The sequence below is a fragment of the Grus americana genome, chromosome 11, assembly GCF_028858705.1.
Source record: "Grus americana isolate bGruAme1 chromosome 11, bGruAme1.mat, whole genome shotgun sequence".
Lineage (NCBI taxonomy): Eukaryota > Metazoa > Chordata > Aves > Gruiformes > Gruidae > Grus > Grus americana.
In genome coordinates, this window is record NC_072862.1 from 2,869,031 (window position 1) to 2,890,318 (window position 21,288).

Below are 21,288 nucleotides of genomic sequence, written 5' to 3' on the forward strand. Positions count from 1 at the left end.
GGGAAGAATTTGCATGCTCCAATCTATTGGTCTGCCAGCTAAATTTATGTCAGGTTAGATACTAAATGGTAAAACCAATACAGTAGATGGCAAATGCAATTTAAATTGGAGAACTTTCCCTTGACTTCTCTTTGATTTAATAGCCAAACCATTTAGATTAATATCCCTTTCAAGTAGATAAACTTGAATAAAAAAATGCACTTTTGTTCCATGGTGGCGTATCACAGCCAACCGTACTCTTTAAAACGATGGCATTATGAGTATATATGGCAGTGAAGGTTAGTGAGATGGGTTGCCATCTTAGCTAGCACAGACAGAAATACTTAAAATCCTCCGCAGTTTACTGAAAACAATATAGACGTTAATAATTTAATGATCCTTTACTTCATATCAGCCACTAACATGATTTAAGTACAAGACCATCTGCTAGTGACCAGCGTGAAGCAAGTAAAATTAGTGTGTGTGGAACAAAAGATCAGGGTATCATTTGTCAGCCTAAGGATACGGAGCTCCTGTTATCAATTTTAATAAGTACAGCAAAGCGTTCCCTCCCTCCCCAGGAGTTTCACCATGTAAAAAAATAGTAATATAGCTATTGGCTTTCTACTTGGCCGTAGGGTGGAAATTTAATGTTTGTGCAATCTTTGTCGGGGTTTGATCAAATCTGGGCTGCCATGTTCTTTCACGATAAGTGAAGGCAAAAAAATGGCGGCTACTGGGAAACCCAATGCGCTGGGGACTTGTTTTAGTTTGTGGTTGAAAGGGAGGGATGCTGGGACTGAGCGATGCCCCCCAGCGAGAGGCTGGGCAGTCAGGGTGCTGGGGGGTGCCTTTCCCCGGCTCCTGCCCACCACCCGTCTTTAGGCAGCTCTCCGTGTCCCCGGTAATGGCGGGCCACGCTCCTGGTCACCTGCGCAGGGACACAGCTCAGAGGAGGAACGGGAATGCTGTTAGAGACCAGCAGAAATACTAAGTTCACCTGAACATCATAAAAAAAAAACAAACAAAAAGGAAGCCGGGGCAATCGTTTTCTAGCCACAGACTCCATAGTCCCACTTGGCTATTCCGTTTTCTTCCCAAGGATCTCTCCACCCTTAGGTTTGTATGGTGGATCCTCCATTTCAGGGAGAACCTCTGAAGGCAGAGCTGTCGTGTGTTCGACCTGTCGCTAGCAGCAGCTCTCCTGAAGCCGTTACAGAAGAGCTGCCTGCGCCGCGCGGGCGTTTCAGAGCACCGCCGTCCTTTCTCTTTCCATTCCCGCAGTAACACCACACGCAGAGACGAGAGAGCTGGCAGTGCCTGAAAGCAGCCGCCGAGCCTGCGACGGGCTCCGGCGGTGCCTACCTGGGGCAGCAGCAGCTCCCCGTCCTTCAGCCAGCGGTACGAGGGCTTCGGTCTCCCGCTCGCTCGGCATTCCCAGACGACGCTTTCCTCTATGGCTGCGTGTGCGTCGCTGATTTTTTGGATCCAGTTGGGCTGAGCTGCAATGCAGAAATACCAAATAAAGCCTCGTGTCTGCAACTAACAGCGTGCTCTCTAGGTGTGCAAGCCAACGGCCATTTCTGTCTTTGTTAGCACATTTAAGAGTTGGATTTAATAACATGCTTAATAATTGCCAAAGATTCTTTTTTTTCCCCCTGAGTCCAGTTTGGCTTTCTGAAGGTGGTACGTGCAAGATCAGAACCCATTTTCATTTTATTTTCAATAAAAACACTTAATGAAAAAGAGCAGCTTCAGAAATCCTCATTATTGTGCAAAAGCAAAGCAACGGTTCACGTGCTGCCCCAGTGGAACCAACGGCACTGTCGGACCCCCGGTCCTTCACATAGAGACATTTTCTTCTTCAGGATCTAGATAACTTAGGCTCCAAAGCTCTACAATTTAGCATCCAACTACAGAACTTGTAATTTAGAACTACCTTTGCATTGAAATTAAGGTTATTCCAGTAACTTAGGCCTACTTCAGGTCCAAATTCCCAGTCTTTTCTTTGGTTAGGGCCATATCTACAAATACTGCCATAGGAAGATCTTCCACGTGTATGAAAAATCTTTGCACTCCATAATTGTATTAATGACATTCAAACAACCTCGAAAGTCCAAAAGCAGATATTGGCAATACATTTTGGTAGAATTTGGTGAAAACTGGCAGTTTTCAGACACTTATGAGAATATATTTTTAGTTATGTTTCACATGTTTTTATCAGTTTGTTGTTTCTTATATAAAAATACAGCTTAAGTTTAGACGGACTCCACATGCAAATCAAATTTCTCTAAAATTGCCATGTGTTTTTGGAGACCATACAAAACCTCTGACTTTTGTACATTACCTTCACAAACCCCATCAATCTACATACATCTACAATACTTTTCAGAAAGTCCCATTAAAAAAGAGAGCGACTTCAGGTTTTTAATGATCATTTGCCCTATTTTGACACAAGAAAATCTGAGAGATTTTGTAGGAAGGTATTACCAGCAGAGGTCTCCAAGAAGCTGGTTAATACTTTTTTCCCCCCAGATAATCAGATTAAAAAAAAAAAAAAAATTAAGATTACTCAAGGACAGGTAAAACAACTTTATACATCTCCTTTAGAAAGGGACAGGGGCCAGAGAAAGGTCTGAAAGGATAAGTTAAGAAATATCATATCAAAGTGGTAAGTTCAACATACGGTTGGTTTGATTATACCTAAAATACTGGTACATCTGCCATGATGCAGATACACATTCAGAGAGCTGAGCACCTTTTAAACCTGTGTTGAGGCTGTGACAGGCTGTGTGCGTAACCCTGCACCTACCACGCTTCCCTTCTCACGGCATCTACAAACAACAAAGCACAGAAGAAAGCTGAAGAATTTTGCACAGCAGCTTAACTCCAAGGGAGTTGCGAAAAAGCAGAAAGGCAAACTGAACGTAATGACAACGCAGAAGCAAAAGCAGCAGCTGAAAAGGAGAGGTAAGCCGTGTTTACTTCTCTGACTGCCCCTCCTGCCCGTGTAATATTTTAAGCTTGTTTATTATCTGTATCTAAAGACATATGAAAGGGAAAGCCTTTAAATGTAGGAAGATGAAAGCCAATTCTGTCATCTGGAGTAAGAACCTTAACAATTCCGTCAAACTGAGACACCCTGCGCAACTGCAGCGGGTTCAGTGGCTCAAGGACATTTGCAGATTACTCATGAATTTACATATTTACTATTCTAACAGCATCCAACTCATAATTTTGAATAGAGTCTTATGATACCGTTAGAGTTCTATAAAACCACACAGATCCATTTGCCTTTTTTGCAGTAGTGTTTTACCAATTTCCCCCACGAAAACAAAAAAAATTCAGATAAAACAACTGAAAGCGACCTGTAAAGCAAGAAAACCCATGAGAGGTAAGGCGGCCTCTATAACATGTAAATGCAAGCTATGGAAAAAGAAAATGCTCGTGTCAAGAGCAAAGACATTTCAATACTTATCCTTATTTCAGGCAGACTCCTCAAACAAGGAGAACTCTCACCCAACACAGCAAAAGGCTTTCTCCCTCCAGTTATTTTAACTGGTTAAGTTTTCTATCCTAAAGCCATTTATGAAGCAGGCAACTACGGAACAAGCATAACAGGTCAAAAATAAATCTCAGCGAAAACCAGAGGAGTCCTTTGTTTCACAGGAGCTTCATTCTCCGCTGCTCTTTGGGAGACTTTTCTAATTAGGTCAACCTCTCCTTTCAACGGTTCATTTCAGAGAATAGCAGGCACGCTCTTGACTTAATCTTGAGTAATACACTAGGGTTGGTTCATGTAGCAAATATGTTTGAGCCACCAAATGAGTCACCATAATATAATGAAATCTGACAGCCTCCCATTGGGGATCATACCAAGACATGGTAATGTGACACAAGATTTCAAGCACGATAATTAAAATAATTCAAATAAGGATGTGAAACCGGCTCCATGCTATAACATCATATAGTGACATTACTTGAGATAATGACAAGGTTTAATTTGTGTCTGGTAGTAGTATTCAAGAAAAAGTCCTTCAGATCATTTCAGTGGTGCTAAGCAAAGGGGAATTTGTTCATGTGATGGGTTTGGAAATATTTTGGCCCTATTACGACTATTTAGATGTTACTGGCCTTGGTTGGAAACATCTGAGAGGAAAAATCTGGTACTGAAGAAAAAAGTTACATGGAAGCTGATTAAGAATTCATCTGAGTTGCATGAATTCATATGCTAAATCTATAAAGTGGAAGAAAAAGCTTAAAAACATAAGCGTGACTCTTACATAAGGACGTTTTCAAAGAAAAATATCCCCCTCCTAGGTGACAAGAGCTGTCTGGAATTTGTACTCAGGGGAACAGAAGAAGAATGATGGCAGCAGTTAGGAAAAAACCCGTTTACCTTTGATCACTTTCCAGTCTTCACCGACACAAAGTAGGGCATTTTAAACCAGGTGGTTAGGAAAGTATGCCCAAATGTACTCTTAAAAAATCCAGAATGAGTCTGTCCTTCTTCATAATAAATTGAAAGGCAAAAGCAGGCACTGGAAAGCTGGACAAGAGATCGTGTCCTAAAAGGCATTTGCAAATGAAATGACGCAGTTGGTGATGACGCATAGCATCAGAAATGAGAAACAAACCCAAAGAATTATGGGAGAAATGTGAGAAATAAATCAGAAATAAATCTGTAGGACCTCGCAATTTTCTGTGCGTTCAAAACAACCAAAAGACTAAAGCAAATGAGGTACTAATACATATACGGAATCCAATTCTCGGTCGGTGTATATTGATTTCAGTGTTCCTAAGCCAATTTATAGCAGCTGATGACCTAGTGCAGGCTGTGTAATTCATCATTAATGGCAGATGAAAGGCTGAATGACTTGTCCGTTACTGTATCAAAGGAGATTGAGACCGAGCCCAGGATCAGAAAAGTCTAAAGACCAGAAAGCCAAGCATAAGAAGTAAGAAAAACAGATGGGAAAAATACATGAGCAATTAAAAATAAAGAATGCAGCCAGTGTATAAGTTTTGTGCCGACAAGCGCACGCGTCATCCTGGTCCAAATGGGGATAAAAGCTTCTACAAACAAAACCCGAATGTCCCTAATTTGTTATCCTTCCCACCGATCAGAGGAACATGAAACCAGACTAAGTTACCACTTTTCCTCTTCCTTTCCTCCTCCTAAGCCCTTCCTCCTGACCTCTACTGCCAGTTAAGGACTATCTGAAATCTATGCGACTCTCAAAGCTGTGCAAATCCTCCACCAAAGTAATTTGCTTGAATGTTGTACCTAAACGATCTCCATTTGTCTACATCTTTGGAAAGTTCACCAGATACTGCCACTTGGGCAGGACGTCTCCTTTCTCCCTCTCCAGAAGATGGACCGTAACAAACCAGCCTGAGTTCTGCTTGGGACTAAAATATTAAATATCACAGGAAAAGAAACAGAGGAAAAATTGAAGGAGTTAACCTTGCTGATATAAATGTGACTTGAATTACCCCACCTCTTATTTACCTCCTGTTCCATAAGTTATTCTGCGCCATTAGGTGACTTTCTCCCCAGTTACACCATGCACCAAATGACCGCAGGTATTACAGGCACGTTTGTAAGGACCAGTCCTCGCGGATTTTGTTATTTTTTTATCCCTGACACCCTAGACTGCAGCTACCCAGGGGAGTAAGGAAGATGGGGGTGCTCTGTGAGTAGCCTTCACACTTCATTTCTCATACCTAGTTCTAGTTTTGCTTCTCCAGCTGGAGAGCTATTTTTCCAAGGCAAAATTATAATAATTTCAGCGCTTTTTCTGAATCTCCTAAAAATTGATTTATAAGCAGGTTTCCAGCAATCCCTTGGAAAAAGAAAAGTGGAGGCGAAACGTGCCTGTTCTCTGTGCAGAAACTAGTTCTGGATGCAAGACTTCCCTCAGGCAGCAAATTGTTCAAAAAAAGACTTACACCATCCTGCACTACAGTCTGAGAAAATGCATATTCCACTGGCAGGAGCCAAGACATCCTCCCTCGGAGTAGTGATTTTCCCCAGGGCGACTGCAACCACCAAGGATTGCTCCCAAGCCCAACCATCCCTTTCTAGAAGGATGGATTTGGCTGCTGCCAAGTGTTTAAGTCGTGGTTAACCAAGAGTTAAATTGGTACAATATTCTGAAACAACAAAAGATTTGAGGACTTTAAATAAAATGAACATAGAGAGGCTTGAAGGTGAAAAATCAATTGGTAATTTATCTGCGTAACAGGTAGCACACTGGGTTTTGTAGTGAGGCATGTAAATTATAATTAATAATAATATATATTTGTCCTATTCATGGGAATTTTCTTCTATTTTTATCAGTCTAGAAACTCATTTTAGTTCAAGTGGCTTTGAATTTTCAGCAAATTATGTGTGATCTGGGGCCTAAACGGAGTAGAGACATGCAACTCCCTGATTTTCACTCATGCAAATTTCCTTCTTAGACCCTAACCATAATGAAGAACATAACATGATTTACGTTTGAGGTTGTTTTATAGAGTGGCATAAAGTAGCATTCGCACAAATAAAACACAAGCCCACTGATGAAACAGGGGCTCTTTTCACTGCAAAATTAAGGAGCCGCATAAATTCCTGGTGGGACTTTGATTTGAGGTATTTAATCTGAAAAGCAGTCCAGCCAATTAAATGGCTTCTGCTGAATATCTTATAAAATGCTGCAAAGAACTGTAATTAGTTACAAATAAGTCTGTCTCTCTGCTAATGCCGATGCTGCTGCGCTGACACTTTTAGAACCCATTTTAACCGCAATTTTTTCCTCCTCGCCTTGGCTTGCCAGCAAGGTGCGGGGCAGGGAGTGGGTGAGCTCAGGCGAGAGAGATGCTGGAGGAGCCCAGAGTGATACAGGTGACGCTGAGTCAGCACCCGCATCCATGCCGGCCAAAACCGAGCCGTTTTGGTACTTGGATATTTTCCCTCTCTTCCAGGCCGAGTGAGACAGCGTTGATCTGACTGGAAACCCAACGCCAAACTGCATGGCTTTGGTTATAACTCTGGCAGACCCACGTTCCCGGGGGTGGTGCCGCACCTCAGCCCCCAGCACCCTGCCCGTACTGGGGTGCCTGTTCCCAGCCCGGCAGCCCTGCCTGCGCAGTGGAGCAGCCGCCACCAGCCCCATTGAACATGCTTATATTTGTTTCGCCTTGACCGACAGCTATTTTTCCTGTTTTCTGTTACTCAGACTATACACGTTGTTGGGGTGGGGGATACCAAGATGTTGCATTGTCTCCTCAGACAGGGTCAATATAGGAAAGTCTAAATGCACACTCAAGTGGATCCCAAGGAGCAAGCACTGGCACAACCATCTCATTTCACACTTTGCATAAAAAAAATACACTCATATTTTTTAAAAGTCCAAGAGAGCAATATGCCGGTGTGGTGGTACAGAGCTGTAGAGGGGCAGAAGGCAATCGTCCATCGCAGGAAAGGCGCTGAGCACAGGGATAAGCAGCCACAACGACGCCTTATGAGTTCATCATGCTTCTGCATCTGCCTGTTGGCTCTTGTCCTGTGCTCAGGACAATCTTTGGTTGCAACTGTCTGACAAAGGAAGATCTGACTGAAACTTAACATGAATGAAACAACATCCATGATGATAACAAGCGAGCATCTCCTTGGTGCTGGTTTTATGAACGAAAAGGCCATTTCTTTTTAAATTAGCAAGCTAAGGTAATCTGTTTACTGTACTTCTGCCAAAAAAAAAAAAATTGTCGGCATTGCTTTTTGCTCAGGATATAAATCTTTGCCTCTTGGAGGGTTACAAAATTTAAAATTTATGAGCAGCCAGATTGAAAATAGAATCAGGTCAATGGGAGTGCTTCCAAAGCGCTGCGGATCAACACACACAGCTGACGGCGCGGCAGACCCTCGCTGCCGAGTTCAAAGTTAAAGCAGCGCTCGAAGCAGAGGCGTCGGCGCAGCCAGTGCTGTGGCAGCGACGTGCTCCGGCCGTGCCGACGCCGGGTCCCGCCGGGGACCTCACCTGCCTCAGCTACAGGGACAGACCAGGCCTGGCTCACGAAGGCACGGGGTCTGCGGGGAGTAAGCTGCGGGAACGCATCACGACGCGCGTTTGTGGCTGCTAAATGAGGGTGGGAAAGAGGAGGTTTCGCAGTTTAATTTCCTAGTTCTCAGGAGTTAATTTGAGGTACGTGGTATCTGGCGAGGAACGGCAGGCAGAACAAGCGACTTACGGCAAGAAAACAAGCGATACGTCGTTCAGAGTTATACTAGTCAGGGAAACAGGTATAAGTCACTGTAATTGCATTAACATTAACACGTTTTCTATCGTGTAGGTCTATCTATCGAGTAGGACATACAGCACTCAGAACAAATGCTTTTGGAGAGCAATAAAACACAGCCTGTTGCAGGGGCTCAAAGCACAGAAAACGGAGGAAGAACAGATCTTGCTCGTTTAATTAACCTTTCTTGCTGCAACGAGAATGTCAAACAACTTCGGTGTCGCTGATATGCTAACAGAGGAAAAAATAAACATTGATACAAGAATGAAATACAGCAAAAGTCAACCTTCCCTGACAACTTCCAGGAGCACTGAAAGCAGCTGACAACAGAGGCAACGCTGGGTTATCTACAGCGAGCAGGCAAATTTGAATTTCATTTTCTTTTTCTTCTTTTTTCTATTTTATACTATGCAGAGAGGCAGATAACTGGGTTTAAAGGAGTCGTGCCGTCACAGCCAGATCGCGATCTCCAGGGCACCCGCCGTGACAGAGCACGTCACCGCGCGCAGGCGGCACGTCCGAACGCCCGTATCACATCCTCCGGAGCGTTCCCTTCTCCGGGCGCCAGCCCCGGCCCACCAAAAGCAACCTGAAAAGCTCTGCCAACATTACAGTTGTATTTCAATAACAACATAACACTTCTCAGCTTTAAAAAGAAAAAAATGATTAAGGAAAATGAAATACTTTTGGTTTCAACTATTCATAATGTTTACAGTAAGTTACTTTCCCTAAAAAAATTCTGCTGCCACGTGAAACTCCAGAGCCTGGCTTACAGAAAGCAAGTTTTTTTTTCCAAGAGATCTGTTTTCAGTACTAAATGGCTGCCAAACACAAGCTATCTTTGAAAACTGAATACTTATAAACTAGTAAGTCATCAATCCTCAAGACAAGAAGGACGATATTTTAGTGAATTATCTTTAAAACCAGTAACCAGCAGAGGTGGCAGGCTAACACCTCTCCAGAAGGAACTCCTCTGCTCACACGGAGAAAAGCGGATGTAAAGATAGTTCCCAGCATCGCAGAGAGAGAAGAGGACACTCCTCTTCCTGTAAATCTTGAGCTTCTTTGCTGAAATGCCATCTCGAGCGTGAAAATCGGCACTAGCCACAGTGGCAGCTTTTGTGTAGGATCTGCAGTCCTCCAGCAGTGGGATCTAGACTGGTAAATTCATTACGGTAATTAGATTATAATTTAATATATATTACGGTGGGAGCATACCAAAGGCTCGATTTGCTGCTTTGTGAGGAAGGCAGGTTTGGCCATGGGTAGAGAAAAACCGTACAACTGATGAGTCTTTTCATTTACTGTCCACGTGGGAAAAATCAGGAGAAGCATGCGTTGTTTGATGAACAGAAAAAGAAATCTTCAAAACTTTTAATTAAAAAAAGAAAAAACAGTTCGAACCAACCCCACATTCTTTCCTTAACATGAAAGATTTCACTTTGTTCTTGCTATTTCACTGCTTTTTAATGTTTTCTCATTTTATATTTTACTCAATTTTGAAAGGAAAAATGTTCAGTTGAAATGGAAGCCCAAAAAGTTCTGATTTCTAAATGAAATGTCTTTTAGAAATGTTTCCAATTTTAAAACATCCCTATATATGCCTTTTTTTAACAAAAATTACATTACTCACCAAATTCAATCCAGTTTTGCCAGGAGGGTTAGTTCCTAAACTCTTTTTCTGCAGCAAATTTACTATAAATCAAAAACATTCTTCTCATCTCTGGAGTTCAACCCAATCTTCCCTGCTGACAGAAGTTGGGCCCTCAGGAGCATTTGCGGGAGAAAACACTGAATTTCTTTCCATGTGTTCGATAAAGAACACCACCCTATTATGCTCCTGAAGATGATAACAGGGCAGCAACAAACCACAGCTTTTTGTGATGGTGGGGAGGTCTCTGCACGCCTGCGTGCGGGGTATGTAACCTGCAGCCCTCCAAAAAATATCCAACAGAAACTAAGTACCAAAGCAACAGCCCATTTGTACCTCAAAAACCCTCTCTGTGACTCTCGTTCACCTCGATGCGGGTAAATCCACAGTAACTCAGGACAGGTAAAACTTTCCCCCCGCAAGCTTGGTTCATCTCCTGGAAGAATTTAATTTGCTTTGCAAGACAGGGCTGTTTCCAGTAGAAATTTGGGGATGGGCAGACACCTGTGTCAGGATTAGAGGTACTAACGCATTTTCTACTTAACACAGAAGACCTATGAAGCTGAAGTTTTACATTTTTATTGCTCCCGGATGAAGGGCTCTGATCTCAGTGTAAGAGCAGGTGTAGAAAGTCTTTGGGTGAAGAGGACTCTTCCGGCTCCGATGGGGTTAAATCCCAACTTTCCAGGCTGTGCAACCAGCGACCCCTCTTGAAAGCAGTTCTTCGTTGGTTATAAGCAATTAACATTTATTAACACAAGCTGGGGTAACACATATATAATAAATCCCAAGTTGTAACCACCACGCTGCTCCACCAGAACACCTGCTTTACGCTCACAGCCACAAGAAGGCAAATGAGCTGTTTGCAAGCGTTTTCCGCGTGTTACCATGCCAATGTCCTTCCCGCGATGTGCTTTTGTTCCAACTGCTCTGATTCTCAATTAATATGCACCATTCAAAGAGGTTTTATTTCAAATTACACCCTTTTGGAGATGTGCTGGTTTTAAAGGAAAGTAGTTTTTAAAATATCCCCCAAAATAGCTTTCTCACAAAATATTTACTACCATTGCGTGATTCTGTGATATTGCACTTGATACAATAAAACCCCCTGAAAGCAGGCAGTCTGGCTTACCATAAAATGTCAGTTGTCCTCGTGCCACGTTTTTCCCTCTCACGTTTTCAGCTACACACTCGTAGAGTCCAGCATCTTCTTGCTGAAAATTTGGGATTTCAAGAAGTCCACTTGATCTGTGTCTCCTGGCTTTTCTGGGTATCTGTTTCCCATCTGCTCTCCTCCAGCTAATCGTAGGAACTGGGCTAAGTAAGAAAAATAAAGCAAAGACAAGACTCGTAGAAAAACCTATGGGTCTCGTCCTGATAAGTTCTTGTCTGACCAACTTAACAGCGTTTCACGTTTGAGGATGAGGAGGACATGGCCAGTCTGAAGACTCCATGTAGGATCTGGAGCAATTTTATTATGGCTTGTATATAAGTATATGGATGTATACCAATGGTGTATCACTCACACAGTCTTAAAAGCAGGAGAGACCGCAAGTTACAAAAGTGCTGTTTTGATCAAGTTGAATTTGGGGTTCTGCTGTGACGATACCCCTAGTTTCCTACCAGTCCCACATTTTGATGTTGGAAGTGTTGCTAGTGCTTACTCTCGAAACAAGAGATGTGTTTTAAGTGTTGCACGAGACCTCAAAACAGGAGATGCACTAACACATCTTTACAAAATACGTTACATCTTGTCTCTTCTGTGAGTTGATATTTTTAGTGAGCAAAGCCCCTGCTCCCCAAGTCCCTCATCCGTTAGGAGTGCTTGCAGTAAGGAACTTCTGCTGCGGAAAGCAAAGGACTAGCAAGTCTTGCAAACTCTACAATACGGCACTATGAAAGTGAGAAGCTGGAGGAATAATAATAACGGATCAAAACTTACTTCCCCAAGGCAAAGCACTCCAGTTTCACCGTTGTTCCTTTTGCAGATGGAACCGTTTCTGGGAACTGCACTTCTATTTTCGGCTCATACTCTCCCATCACCCCTGTGAACATAAAATAGATGCTAAGGCTTGGTTGAATTTTTGCAATAAATTCGCAAGTGTTCCCGTGCTAGCACAGAGCTGTTCTATACATCATTACTTGCCCAATTAATCCATTCATTTTAAACATGGCCTGTTTCTAACAGCCGTGTAGCGCGGGCTCTTTTCCCATTTACTGCCAGAGGAAAATCTGAACCAACGCTCCACACCATCTGCCAAAGATTAAAATTTCTTCATGGCTCTGTTACTTTTTGCTTTTGAATATTCAGGATTTTTGCAGGTAAGTTGTGAAATAAGGAAAGCACTAATAAGGGAGGTTCACCACCTTCTAGAAAATGAAATGCAGAACAAATAGCCATTAGAAAAAGTTTTAAAAGCACTGGAGCTAATCAAGGCTTCTATTAACTTCAAGGATTTAGATGCGCAGAGATCATATACTCTTCGGGTAATTTCTTTATTTTTATTGCCCCAGTAAATCATGTATTGTGGCAGCCTCTTTATGAAATTGTGTTTAAAAATTTGTGCACATAAAAAGGCCGTTATATTCATGATAAATGGCTACATTTCTAGTCACTGTACTGTCTTAAAACCAGCACGTATAATTTCATCAATAGTGATTATCAGCTAACTGATGATTGCAGTTTAAACCTGCACTGCGCAGCACTTCCTGGACGTCGGCCAAGCCTGGGGCCGGTGAGGAGCGTGCGGGCTGCGAGGCAGGAGCGGTGCTGGACCAGACCAGATGAATGCCATCGGTACGCACCAACGCAGAAATGAGATGGCACCAGTTCGCAGAGATATGCAGGGAACTCTGCTGCTTAGGGTGGCCTGTGACTGCAGTGCTGCTTTCTTCCCTCTGCTTTGCAAAGAGGATGCAAGAAAAGCCTTTTTTCTTTACTTTTTCACAGAGTTTTAAAGCTGAAAACGCTCACTATGAAGCTTACATCAAGTTTACCTTTACTTGCTGACCTGTATACTATCTGTTCTGGTGCAACAGCAGGTTTCATCATCTTTCTCCCAATCCGTTTAATGCAAATAAGCATTGCTGCTACATTATATAAAGAGCAGTTGCTGCACAACATCAGTCATCAAAGCTAAATGCAATTAAAGACAGGAATACTCCCTCCATAGTCATGTCCTGGCCAGCATGTACAGCAGGAAAACCATTAGTCTGCGTCAGCGCTCCAGCATTTACGTAGCACACAAACAAGAATTACGGGGCACCCTACTCGTTTGCCCTCTGCACGTTAACGCTGCAGCCCTGAAGGTCTGGAAGTGTCTGTTACAGTTAATGTCATGGAAAATCCTCTCTTCTCCTGATCGTGACTTGCCAAATCTTCGCAGTCTTGCCTAAATTTCTCCAGAGTCTGTGCTAAACGTTTGCTGGGTGAGCTTCAGCCAAGCCAAAACCAGCTACTGCCCAGCAGCGTCCAAGGGCAAGGCTAGGTGTGAAAGTTTGGGAACAGCAGTACCATTCCGCTGATATCAGAACTTACTGAGATCTTTTTCCAGAAGAGTATTTCCACGTTCTGCAATGAAGACCACAAATTTGGCAGAGGAAGAGCTTTTCAGGTTAGGTATCCCATGAAAGCCTGACCGGATTCAGGCAACTACCTCACTTTGGAAGATGTTGGCTTTCAGATTGGAGACTTACCTGGAGAAATTATGGTCTCCACCACCCTCCCCGAGATGGCCGCAGAGCTCCTCGGTGCCCGTGCCACCAGCCACCCCCTGCCCCACCGCAGTCCAGGGGAGGCAGCTCCCCCCAAAACCACCCCTCAGGCTCTGCTGGCAGCCAGACAGAGGGTGGGGGATGATGCGGCGGCCAAATAACACGGGAGAAAGGGAGCCGGCCCGAGGAGCTGCCAGCTACAAACCAGTCCTCAGCTAGCAAAATCCACAAGAAGGGTTCCTTCTGCTGCACCTCCTCCACCACCGAAGCAGGAACTTGGCCCCCTCAGGCAAAGCAGGCTGTAAAGTATCATTTGACACTAACGGCTATTTAGGAAATTAAGGCAGAATGTATTATTAATACATTATTCACCTGGCAGAGCAGGAGACAAGAATGGGAGGGAGGAAAAATGGCTTTTTTTGCCTTCTCTGCACTCATTCTTTTTATCGCTCCTGTGTCTTTGCCTTGGGCTGGGACTGGAGAGCTCTGATCCCAGGGGTGACAGGGATGGGATCCCCCCCAGACCAGGACAGGAAGGCCACCTGGGGCCGAAGGACATGGGCTCCTGCCACTGCTACCCCCAGCCCTGCAGCTCAGCGACCGCTGCTGCCTCTTCCAGCTGTGAGGGCAGCTGCTCGACCAGCGGTACTGCACACTCCAACCACCTAAAAATCTAGAAAAATCACAAGGCTCCCACTGCAATGATAACCTACCTACACCCCCCCATACATAGGGTATGCTGTGAGTCTCCGTTTTATGGGAGAAACATCAGGGCAGTTGAGATATCTCTATCCTGAACCCAAGACCATTTCCACACAGACAGTCCTTTTTTTTCCTCCTGTTCCTGGGTGATTTAACATCTGACTTAGCCATGCAGGTGGAAAGGACAGGGGAGAAAAAAAAAAAATTAAAATAGACACCGGGTTTGTAGCTTGGAGAATGCTTCCAGTGTCATGGCACATCAGACGCTCTACGTGTTTGCATTTCAGAGGCTTTGTATTTTTCTTCCAATTTCAAGGCTTAAAAACGTGCTTTTGGATGAAAGTCCCAGGAATTCAGAAGCAAGCTAATTTGTCGGAGGAGATGATATGCATTTCCTGACAACACCTGTGAAATGTTAAAGTTTAATTGGCCCATACAGCTGCCGCTGATGGTAATTTTATTCCAGAACTATTTCAGTTCTTTCCTACTATTACTGTTTTAATTCTGATGTAAAAAATCCAAAGTGCATTTTAAAGAGAAGCACAGTACTGCAAGACCGGCGGCTGTGAACACCTGGGTGCTCCTAACAGGCCCTGGCTGGTGTTTGCTGCAGGGTTGGGATGGCCCCGAGGGTCCCAAAGGTGCTGCGGTGGCAGTGGGGACGGCACCCCGGGTACCCGCTGCTCTCCAGGGAGCACAGTGCAGAGCCCACGGCCTCGACGGGGCCGGGGCAGCCAGACCACGGACACGGGTTTGGTAAACGGAGAAGACAGTGCAGCAGGTTTGTTCCCTTTCCTCCCTCTCTCCCACGGCGAGTTGCCAGCCAGCTGCTTTGGGGAAGAGCCATTCGCACGTAAATCCTTTTTCTGCCTGAGCTGCGCTAAGTGCTACAATCCCAGTGGACACCTCACTTCAGGCTTTAGGATCATTCTCAGCCTTTGGTGCAATGTACATTTAGCTATTTACTTTATTTCCGAGCATGAAAATAGCTGAGAGCGCCCTTTCTCCACAACTGGTGCCAACTGGTATGGTCAGGACTAACTCCCATCCCTGCAGAACCCAAGCTAAACCCAACCTCAATACCTTGGGGAATCTAGAAAACCATTCTCTCTTTTATTTATTTTTTTTTTTTTTCCTTGTATACACTAGCAGTTACGTGATGTAAAAGGAAGAGCTTCTGGTCATTCCCGAAGACCTGTGCTGGGATATGGGTGCATGTTTCAGGAGGACAGGTCCCAAACCGTAAACGTACAGTTTCGGGGACTGCTGCGCTTGCATGACATTGTATTTAACTGTTTTATTATCCACCTGCACTGCAAGCATCCTCGCTGCCACGAATCCATACAGCTGCATGAAAATACTTAAATTGGGAGTGATTGCACGCATTTGTGGGAGGGAATTAAGAGGGACAGAGGAAAAACATCCTTTCCCCAGCACACCCTGTATTTCTCATCACCAGCTAATGCCTGTCCACAGACACAGAGTTTGGGCTTGCGCTGACCACCACAGCTGCCTCGGCACCGTCTGTTCCTCCCACCGCCCTGTAATCCTCTGTGATATTTCTCTCTCCAAGGAGGAAAAGCTGTCTGAGGATAACTAATGGGATGAGAAGCGCCTTCTGCTTCCACAGCACAGCGACGGGGAAGGAACCCGAGTTCTGTCAACAAGAGCAGGTACCGCTGGTTATAAAAAGCTGCTGAAAACAACATCAGGAGATCTATAACTCTGGAGCCTCGCAGCTGAAAACAAGCCAAAGAGAAGCACAAAAGGCACAGGTGGGGAAAGCAATCTGCCTCCAGGATCCGATTTCAGCCCCTACGCCCGTATCTTTTCCTTTTACAGATTACAGCTCAAAAGCCTGGCATTGTAAAGCAAGCAGCGCTTGAAAAAGAACATGCTGAAAAGCTGTTTTTCCAGGATGACTGCATTCAAGTAAAATAACCACGACAAAGAATGATTCACGATTGAGTCTAGAAAAAATCACTGCCATAAATTGAAGAAGAAATGTGAAAAGAAACCTCGGGGTTCTTGCGGGTGAGATTTCAGCCCAGCACGTGCCGTCCTGCACAGACAGGTCTGCAGCGGCGAGCTGCTCCGAGGAACGAGGACTGTTCATCAGTTCGGTGAGCAGTTTGAACATTGGCTGCAGCAAGAACACCCACCACACAATTCATACACCCATCTGTTAAAACAACTGAAATTCCTGATATCGAACAGCAGAGGGTCAGCCAAACCGTGAGCATCTGAACTCTGTTTTCTTCCTACAGCTCTGGAATTGGGAAGTTTTTGAGTGAGAGATTATCATCAGCACCAAAGGAAAAACTCTTCTCTTTTTCTCTCTTTAGCTGTGTGAAATAATTAAAAAAAATTATAAATATAGGTGCTATTCTTAGTTCTGCACAACCAGCATTCCTTTTGGATAGTATCTTACTCCACCATTTGTTTCTTTCCAAGTAACAAGGTGATGTATAAACTACAATGACCCATAATTAAGTCTGCATGACAGCAAAAATGTTTTGCAGTTTAAAAATAACTTTGATTTTTGAGAAAAACAGAAATTTCACAAGGAGGAGATTGTTGCAAAGTACCTGGATTTTTTTTCAGAATTCACAAAATAGCATTTCAATATGAAGCCAACCAGGCAATAACTTAGAACCTTTCAGCAACAGACAATTTCATGAAGGGTGTGCGTTGGAGGAGGTCGGACTGTCCCGGCTGGGACGCCAGCCCTCCAGCCCAGGGCTGAGGGGCCTCAGAGCTGCATCAACCCCCCCCCCCCCATAACCCGGGAGCTGCCGGGGGGACGGGAGACCCCCCCACCCCTTGTCCTGAGCTCCACGAGGGCCCCCGCAGACACGGCACCTTGCTGCCCAACCCAGGGCAGCAGCTCCGTACACGTAAATCAGGAAGAGAGGGACATTATTATTTCTTTTTTCCCCACTTAAGTCACTAATTGAAATTAAATGGAACTGAAACATTAATTGTTGATGAGCTAGCCTCCAAGCCTACTAATTTAATGGTAAAGTGTTGTAAGGAAAATAGCATGTCATATACATTAAGATATACTGGACATGTCAGATATGAATACAAAATATAAGCAAGACACATTTGCCAGTGGAAATATGACGTGCCTCGCATTTTACTCACTTCTGCTCTTCACGCTTCTGAAGCAACATATGCGTTTTCTCTTTTCAAGTGTGACAGTGGGTTATATTCCAATCTTATAGGGGTACTCTACGTGTAATGAAAGATTGAGATCCGCTGATTTTTAAAACGAAGCTTGCCTGTAATACCAGTGCAATCCTATTTTAAAACACGCCTTTAGCTCGTGTCGGGCTTTCGAGTACAGCCATCTTTGGCTCTACGGATGCAACGGCACTTTTCCTGGTTAACTCAGGAACGTACTCCCCAGCCCCTCAGAGGTTCAATTAAAGTTTCCTATCTTTAATAAACAGCAGAGTGCACTTCAAAGGAATCAGAGAACATTCCTGTGAATTACCTCGGGAAGGCAATCGGTCCCTGTAAATAAAGCAGAGCGCGCGGAGGAGCGATGCGCTGGGGTAAAGCCCTCGGCGAGGCACTTTACAATCAGGGCACCCAGCAATCCTCCAGCATCGGCCCCAGCTCAGAACAGGAGCAGGCATTGATCGTGATAAACGGAAGCACTTTCAGCTAGGTAAGGGTTGCATAAAAGTCCTGTTAATGTAATACTTAAAAATATTTCTTCTTCAACGCTGAAAATGTTAGTACGAGACAAATTTAAATATTCCTCTTTATCTTTTGTACGTTGGATGACTTACTCCAGACTCAGAGGGACAGATTTACTGCCGCTGTGTTTATAGACACGCAGCCTCCCCCGTACCAGGGAGCGGATCCGGCACAGACCTGGAAAAGCAGCTGTCTTCACCCCTCCCAGCCCACCCGCCGCGCTTCTCATTCCCGACAAGGTTTCCAACCTCCCCGTCCGCAGGCACTGTGTTAATGTGAAGGGGACGGCTACGGGCAGGAGGCTGGCAGCAACGAGCCCGTATTTTACAAGCAAGGAATTTTTGTCAAATACCACTAGGTGACAACGGATCTTCTAGACGAAGTTTCTAATAATGCATTTCTATTTCTGGAACAAATGTCCTAACTGTTATCCTTTAAATAGACAAACTTTAATTCATTTTAATTGCAAATTAACATGCAAATTTATTTTTCTTATCTACTCAAAAATGACGACGATACAAATCAATTGTCTGTATAAATTTAGAAATTCTCTTTTGGTTTCTTCTTGCTTTTTTGTATTATTCCACAGACTACTAAAAATAGCACTAATTCTGCTGGGAAATACAGCCTGAGCTAACAGTTACCGAAACAACAAAGTGCTTTTGTTCACTTTCGAGTTGCATAAAATGAGAAAAACTGCAGTATATCCCAACTCTAAAATCTATTTTATTTCCTGTCTTTCGCCAAGCGTCACCAGATATTTTTTTTTTTTTATATAATTATTGCCCGATACTGAAAGTCGTTCCAGCAGCGGGAAGAGCAACCTTGGCCACAGCATCAAACACCCCGCCACTGTCTATGATTCTGAACGACGGCTAAAGCTGAGGTCTCCAGCCTCACAGAATCTCTGTGAAGGGAAACATCTCTCCCTTTACTCTGATGTAAGTATTTCAGGCCATTTCTGGGTGACAGCCAGTCCAAGAAAACACAGCAAACTCTCCAACCCCAGCCCCCAATACACCTCCACTAAGTCCTACCGTCATTCCTGAGGATGAGCGGGGTGGGGGGACCCAGGACCCTGCTGTTGGTCACCGTGTTCGTCACCACGCACGTGTAGTTGCCCACGTCTGAAGCTTCCACCTTCGCGATGTACAAATTCCCAGTCTCTTGCGAAACGAAGCGGCGATTGTCCTGGTGTACGAAGGTCGGGTACTCATTGAAGATCCACGCGTAGGTGAGCTCTGGAAGCACAAGGTACCACCAGCGTTAGCGACAGGCACGTCCCAAGGCGGAGCTAGAGCCCCAAAAATTATTTTCTCCCTGTCCCCCTTGGTTAGGGAAACCGGATCTATCCCAGTCCATGAAATGATAAAAAGGCTAACATATTGCAAGTTATCATCTTTATGGCTACAAATATAAATTTCCAGCCGTGACATTTCTGAGCCTGCACATGAAACTAATATTCTTGTTGCTCCTTCAAGTTCTTCCAATCCAGAATAAAACTTGTGTTACAAGAATCTCACCTTTTTGCCATGAATGTTTCAGCCTGACTCATGACTTTTCTTTTATTCTTTCTTATTAATTTTTTTTCCTTTAAAGACAGTTCGGAGGAGGATCTGCTGAGCCGTGTTATCACACACTGTACGTTTTATTCCTTTGGAATTTCTGAATCAGCAAATATCTGAACACTGAATTAAGCAGCTGTATTTTTCTATATGACTAATTAGATAGTACTCTGTGTTTTATAAGGCATCTTTAGAAATTGAGCAATAAAAAAAAAATAAGCGAGAGATGCTGCAAGTGGAGGTTGCAAGTGAGGTTAATGCAATCTAACTGTATTATACTTGCCTAAGACTAATACCCAAACAGCCTGAAAATGCTTGAAGAACTAAAGTGAATACAAGACTGCTGTAGTTTTCTAAGGGAACACTAATTATACTAAAAAGCATATTCTTAGTCTAATACTCTAATGAGTCATAACTGTAATTGACCTCAACTACCATTAGGTACTTTGGAAAACATATTCTGCCCTCGCGTTCCACTGTTTACATATATAAGAGGCTGAATGCAGATTGTTGGCTTTTATTTATTTATTTTTAACAACAGGATTATAAAATGCTTGCTTAGACTTTTGGGAAGATATGATAATTATGTTTATGTGGGAATATCTAATCATCATATTTACACATGTGAATCTAATTATAAGTAACCTCATGCTGATGTCAAGAGGATACTCGGAGCAAACAAGGTACCACTTCTCAGCTGGCTTATTATTTTCTGAAAGTAGTTAAGTTGGGTTTTTTTAATTTACTCTTGGTGAACAATTATCTTGTTCCTCCAGAAGCATCCAGCAACAGGCAAATAAACATCACTGCCCTGGAACGCACAGAGGCATTTAAATTTGAGTGAATCTTCACACAGCAGGTTTCCACCAAAGCCCCCTGAGCTCTGCAATACGACAACATTTTCCATCGACTGTGGAACGGTGAATTGACCACAGGTTCCTCATAAAAATACATGACTGGGAGAGCTTTTCTGGATCAACAATCCCTGTCCTACCCTTCCCCAGGAGGTTACAGAGTCCCATTCCTAAATACATCTCAGAAGCAGCGAGGTTTTTGACTCCGACTTTTCTTTTGTAAGCTGGTCTTACTTTAATTGCAAAGAACTCTCTAATTTCCAGGTTAAATATTTTCATTACTAGTCTATAGCTATGTGTTTCTGGGCTAATGATGCCTTTAGCTTAAAGAGTTCTTGCCTCGTTGCTGGTGAGAGCCATCAAGAGCCCTTCTGCCTTCATTTTCAAGACAGGCTTTCCAATCTTGTAATCGTTCTAATAGCTTTTCCTAGCCTCTGCTTAGTTAAAAGTCTTGAGTATTTGTGTCATTTGAGCTGAGTGCCAGGTTGGAAACCCTGGGTAAGTGTTGTGCAATAGTAAAGAGATCTGATCAAAGACAGCACCAGATGGTGATGGTCTGGGATTCCTCCACAGAGAGGAACCCAACGCAGGGGGAACTAACGGAGATCTATTCCTAGAGTGCAAAACACCAAAATCACCCCAAAACCCATCTTCAAAGTCTACTAATTTGGCTACATAGAACTGAAGAACATAACGAAGACCTGATGTTACAGCTCTGTGTTCCTTTCATCACAAGAAATCATTGTCCAGAAAAGTACAACTGCCCAAATTACACAGCCTTAGATATTAGGAGCAGTCCATTATTGCTATATAATATTTAAAACAACTGGATAAT

At 43.7% G+C, this 21,288-nt stretch overlaps 1 protein-coding gene across 2 annotated transcripts in view; it reads right to left on the minus strand.

Moving 5' to 3' along the window:
- Positions 1 to 21,288, minus strand: part of LOC129211459 (contactin-4) — a 336,085-nt gene that overhangs the window by 63,911 nt on the left and 250,886 nt on the right. For both annotated transcript variants that reach the window (XM_054838596.1, XM_054838595.1), the window contains exons 7-10: positions 19,072 to 19,275; positions 11,853 to 11,955; positions 11,043 to 11,227; positions 1,345 to 1,481 (exon numbers count right to left, since the gene is read on the minus strand). In XM_054838596.1, coding sequence (XP_054694571.1) covers positions 1,345 to 1,481; positions 11,043 to 11,227; positions 11,853 to 11,955; positions 19,072 to 19,275 — 629 coding nt within the window. The remainder of the gene's footprint in view (positions 1 to 1,344; positions 1,482 to 11,042; positions 11,228 to 11,852; positions 11,956 to 19,071; positions 19,276 to 21,288) is intronic.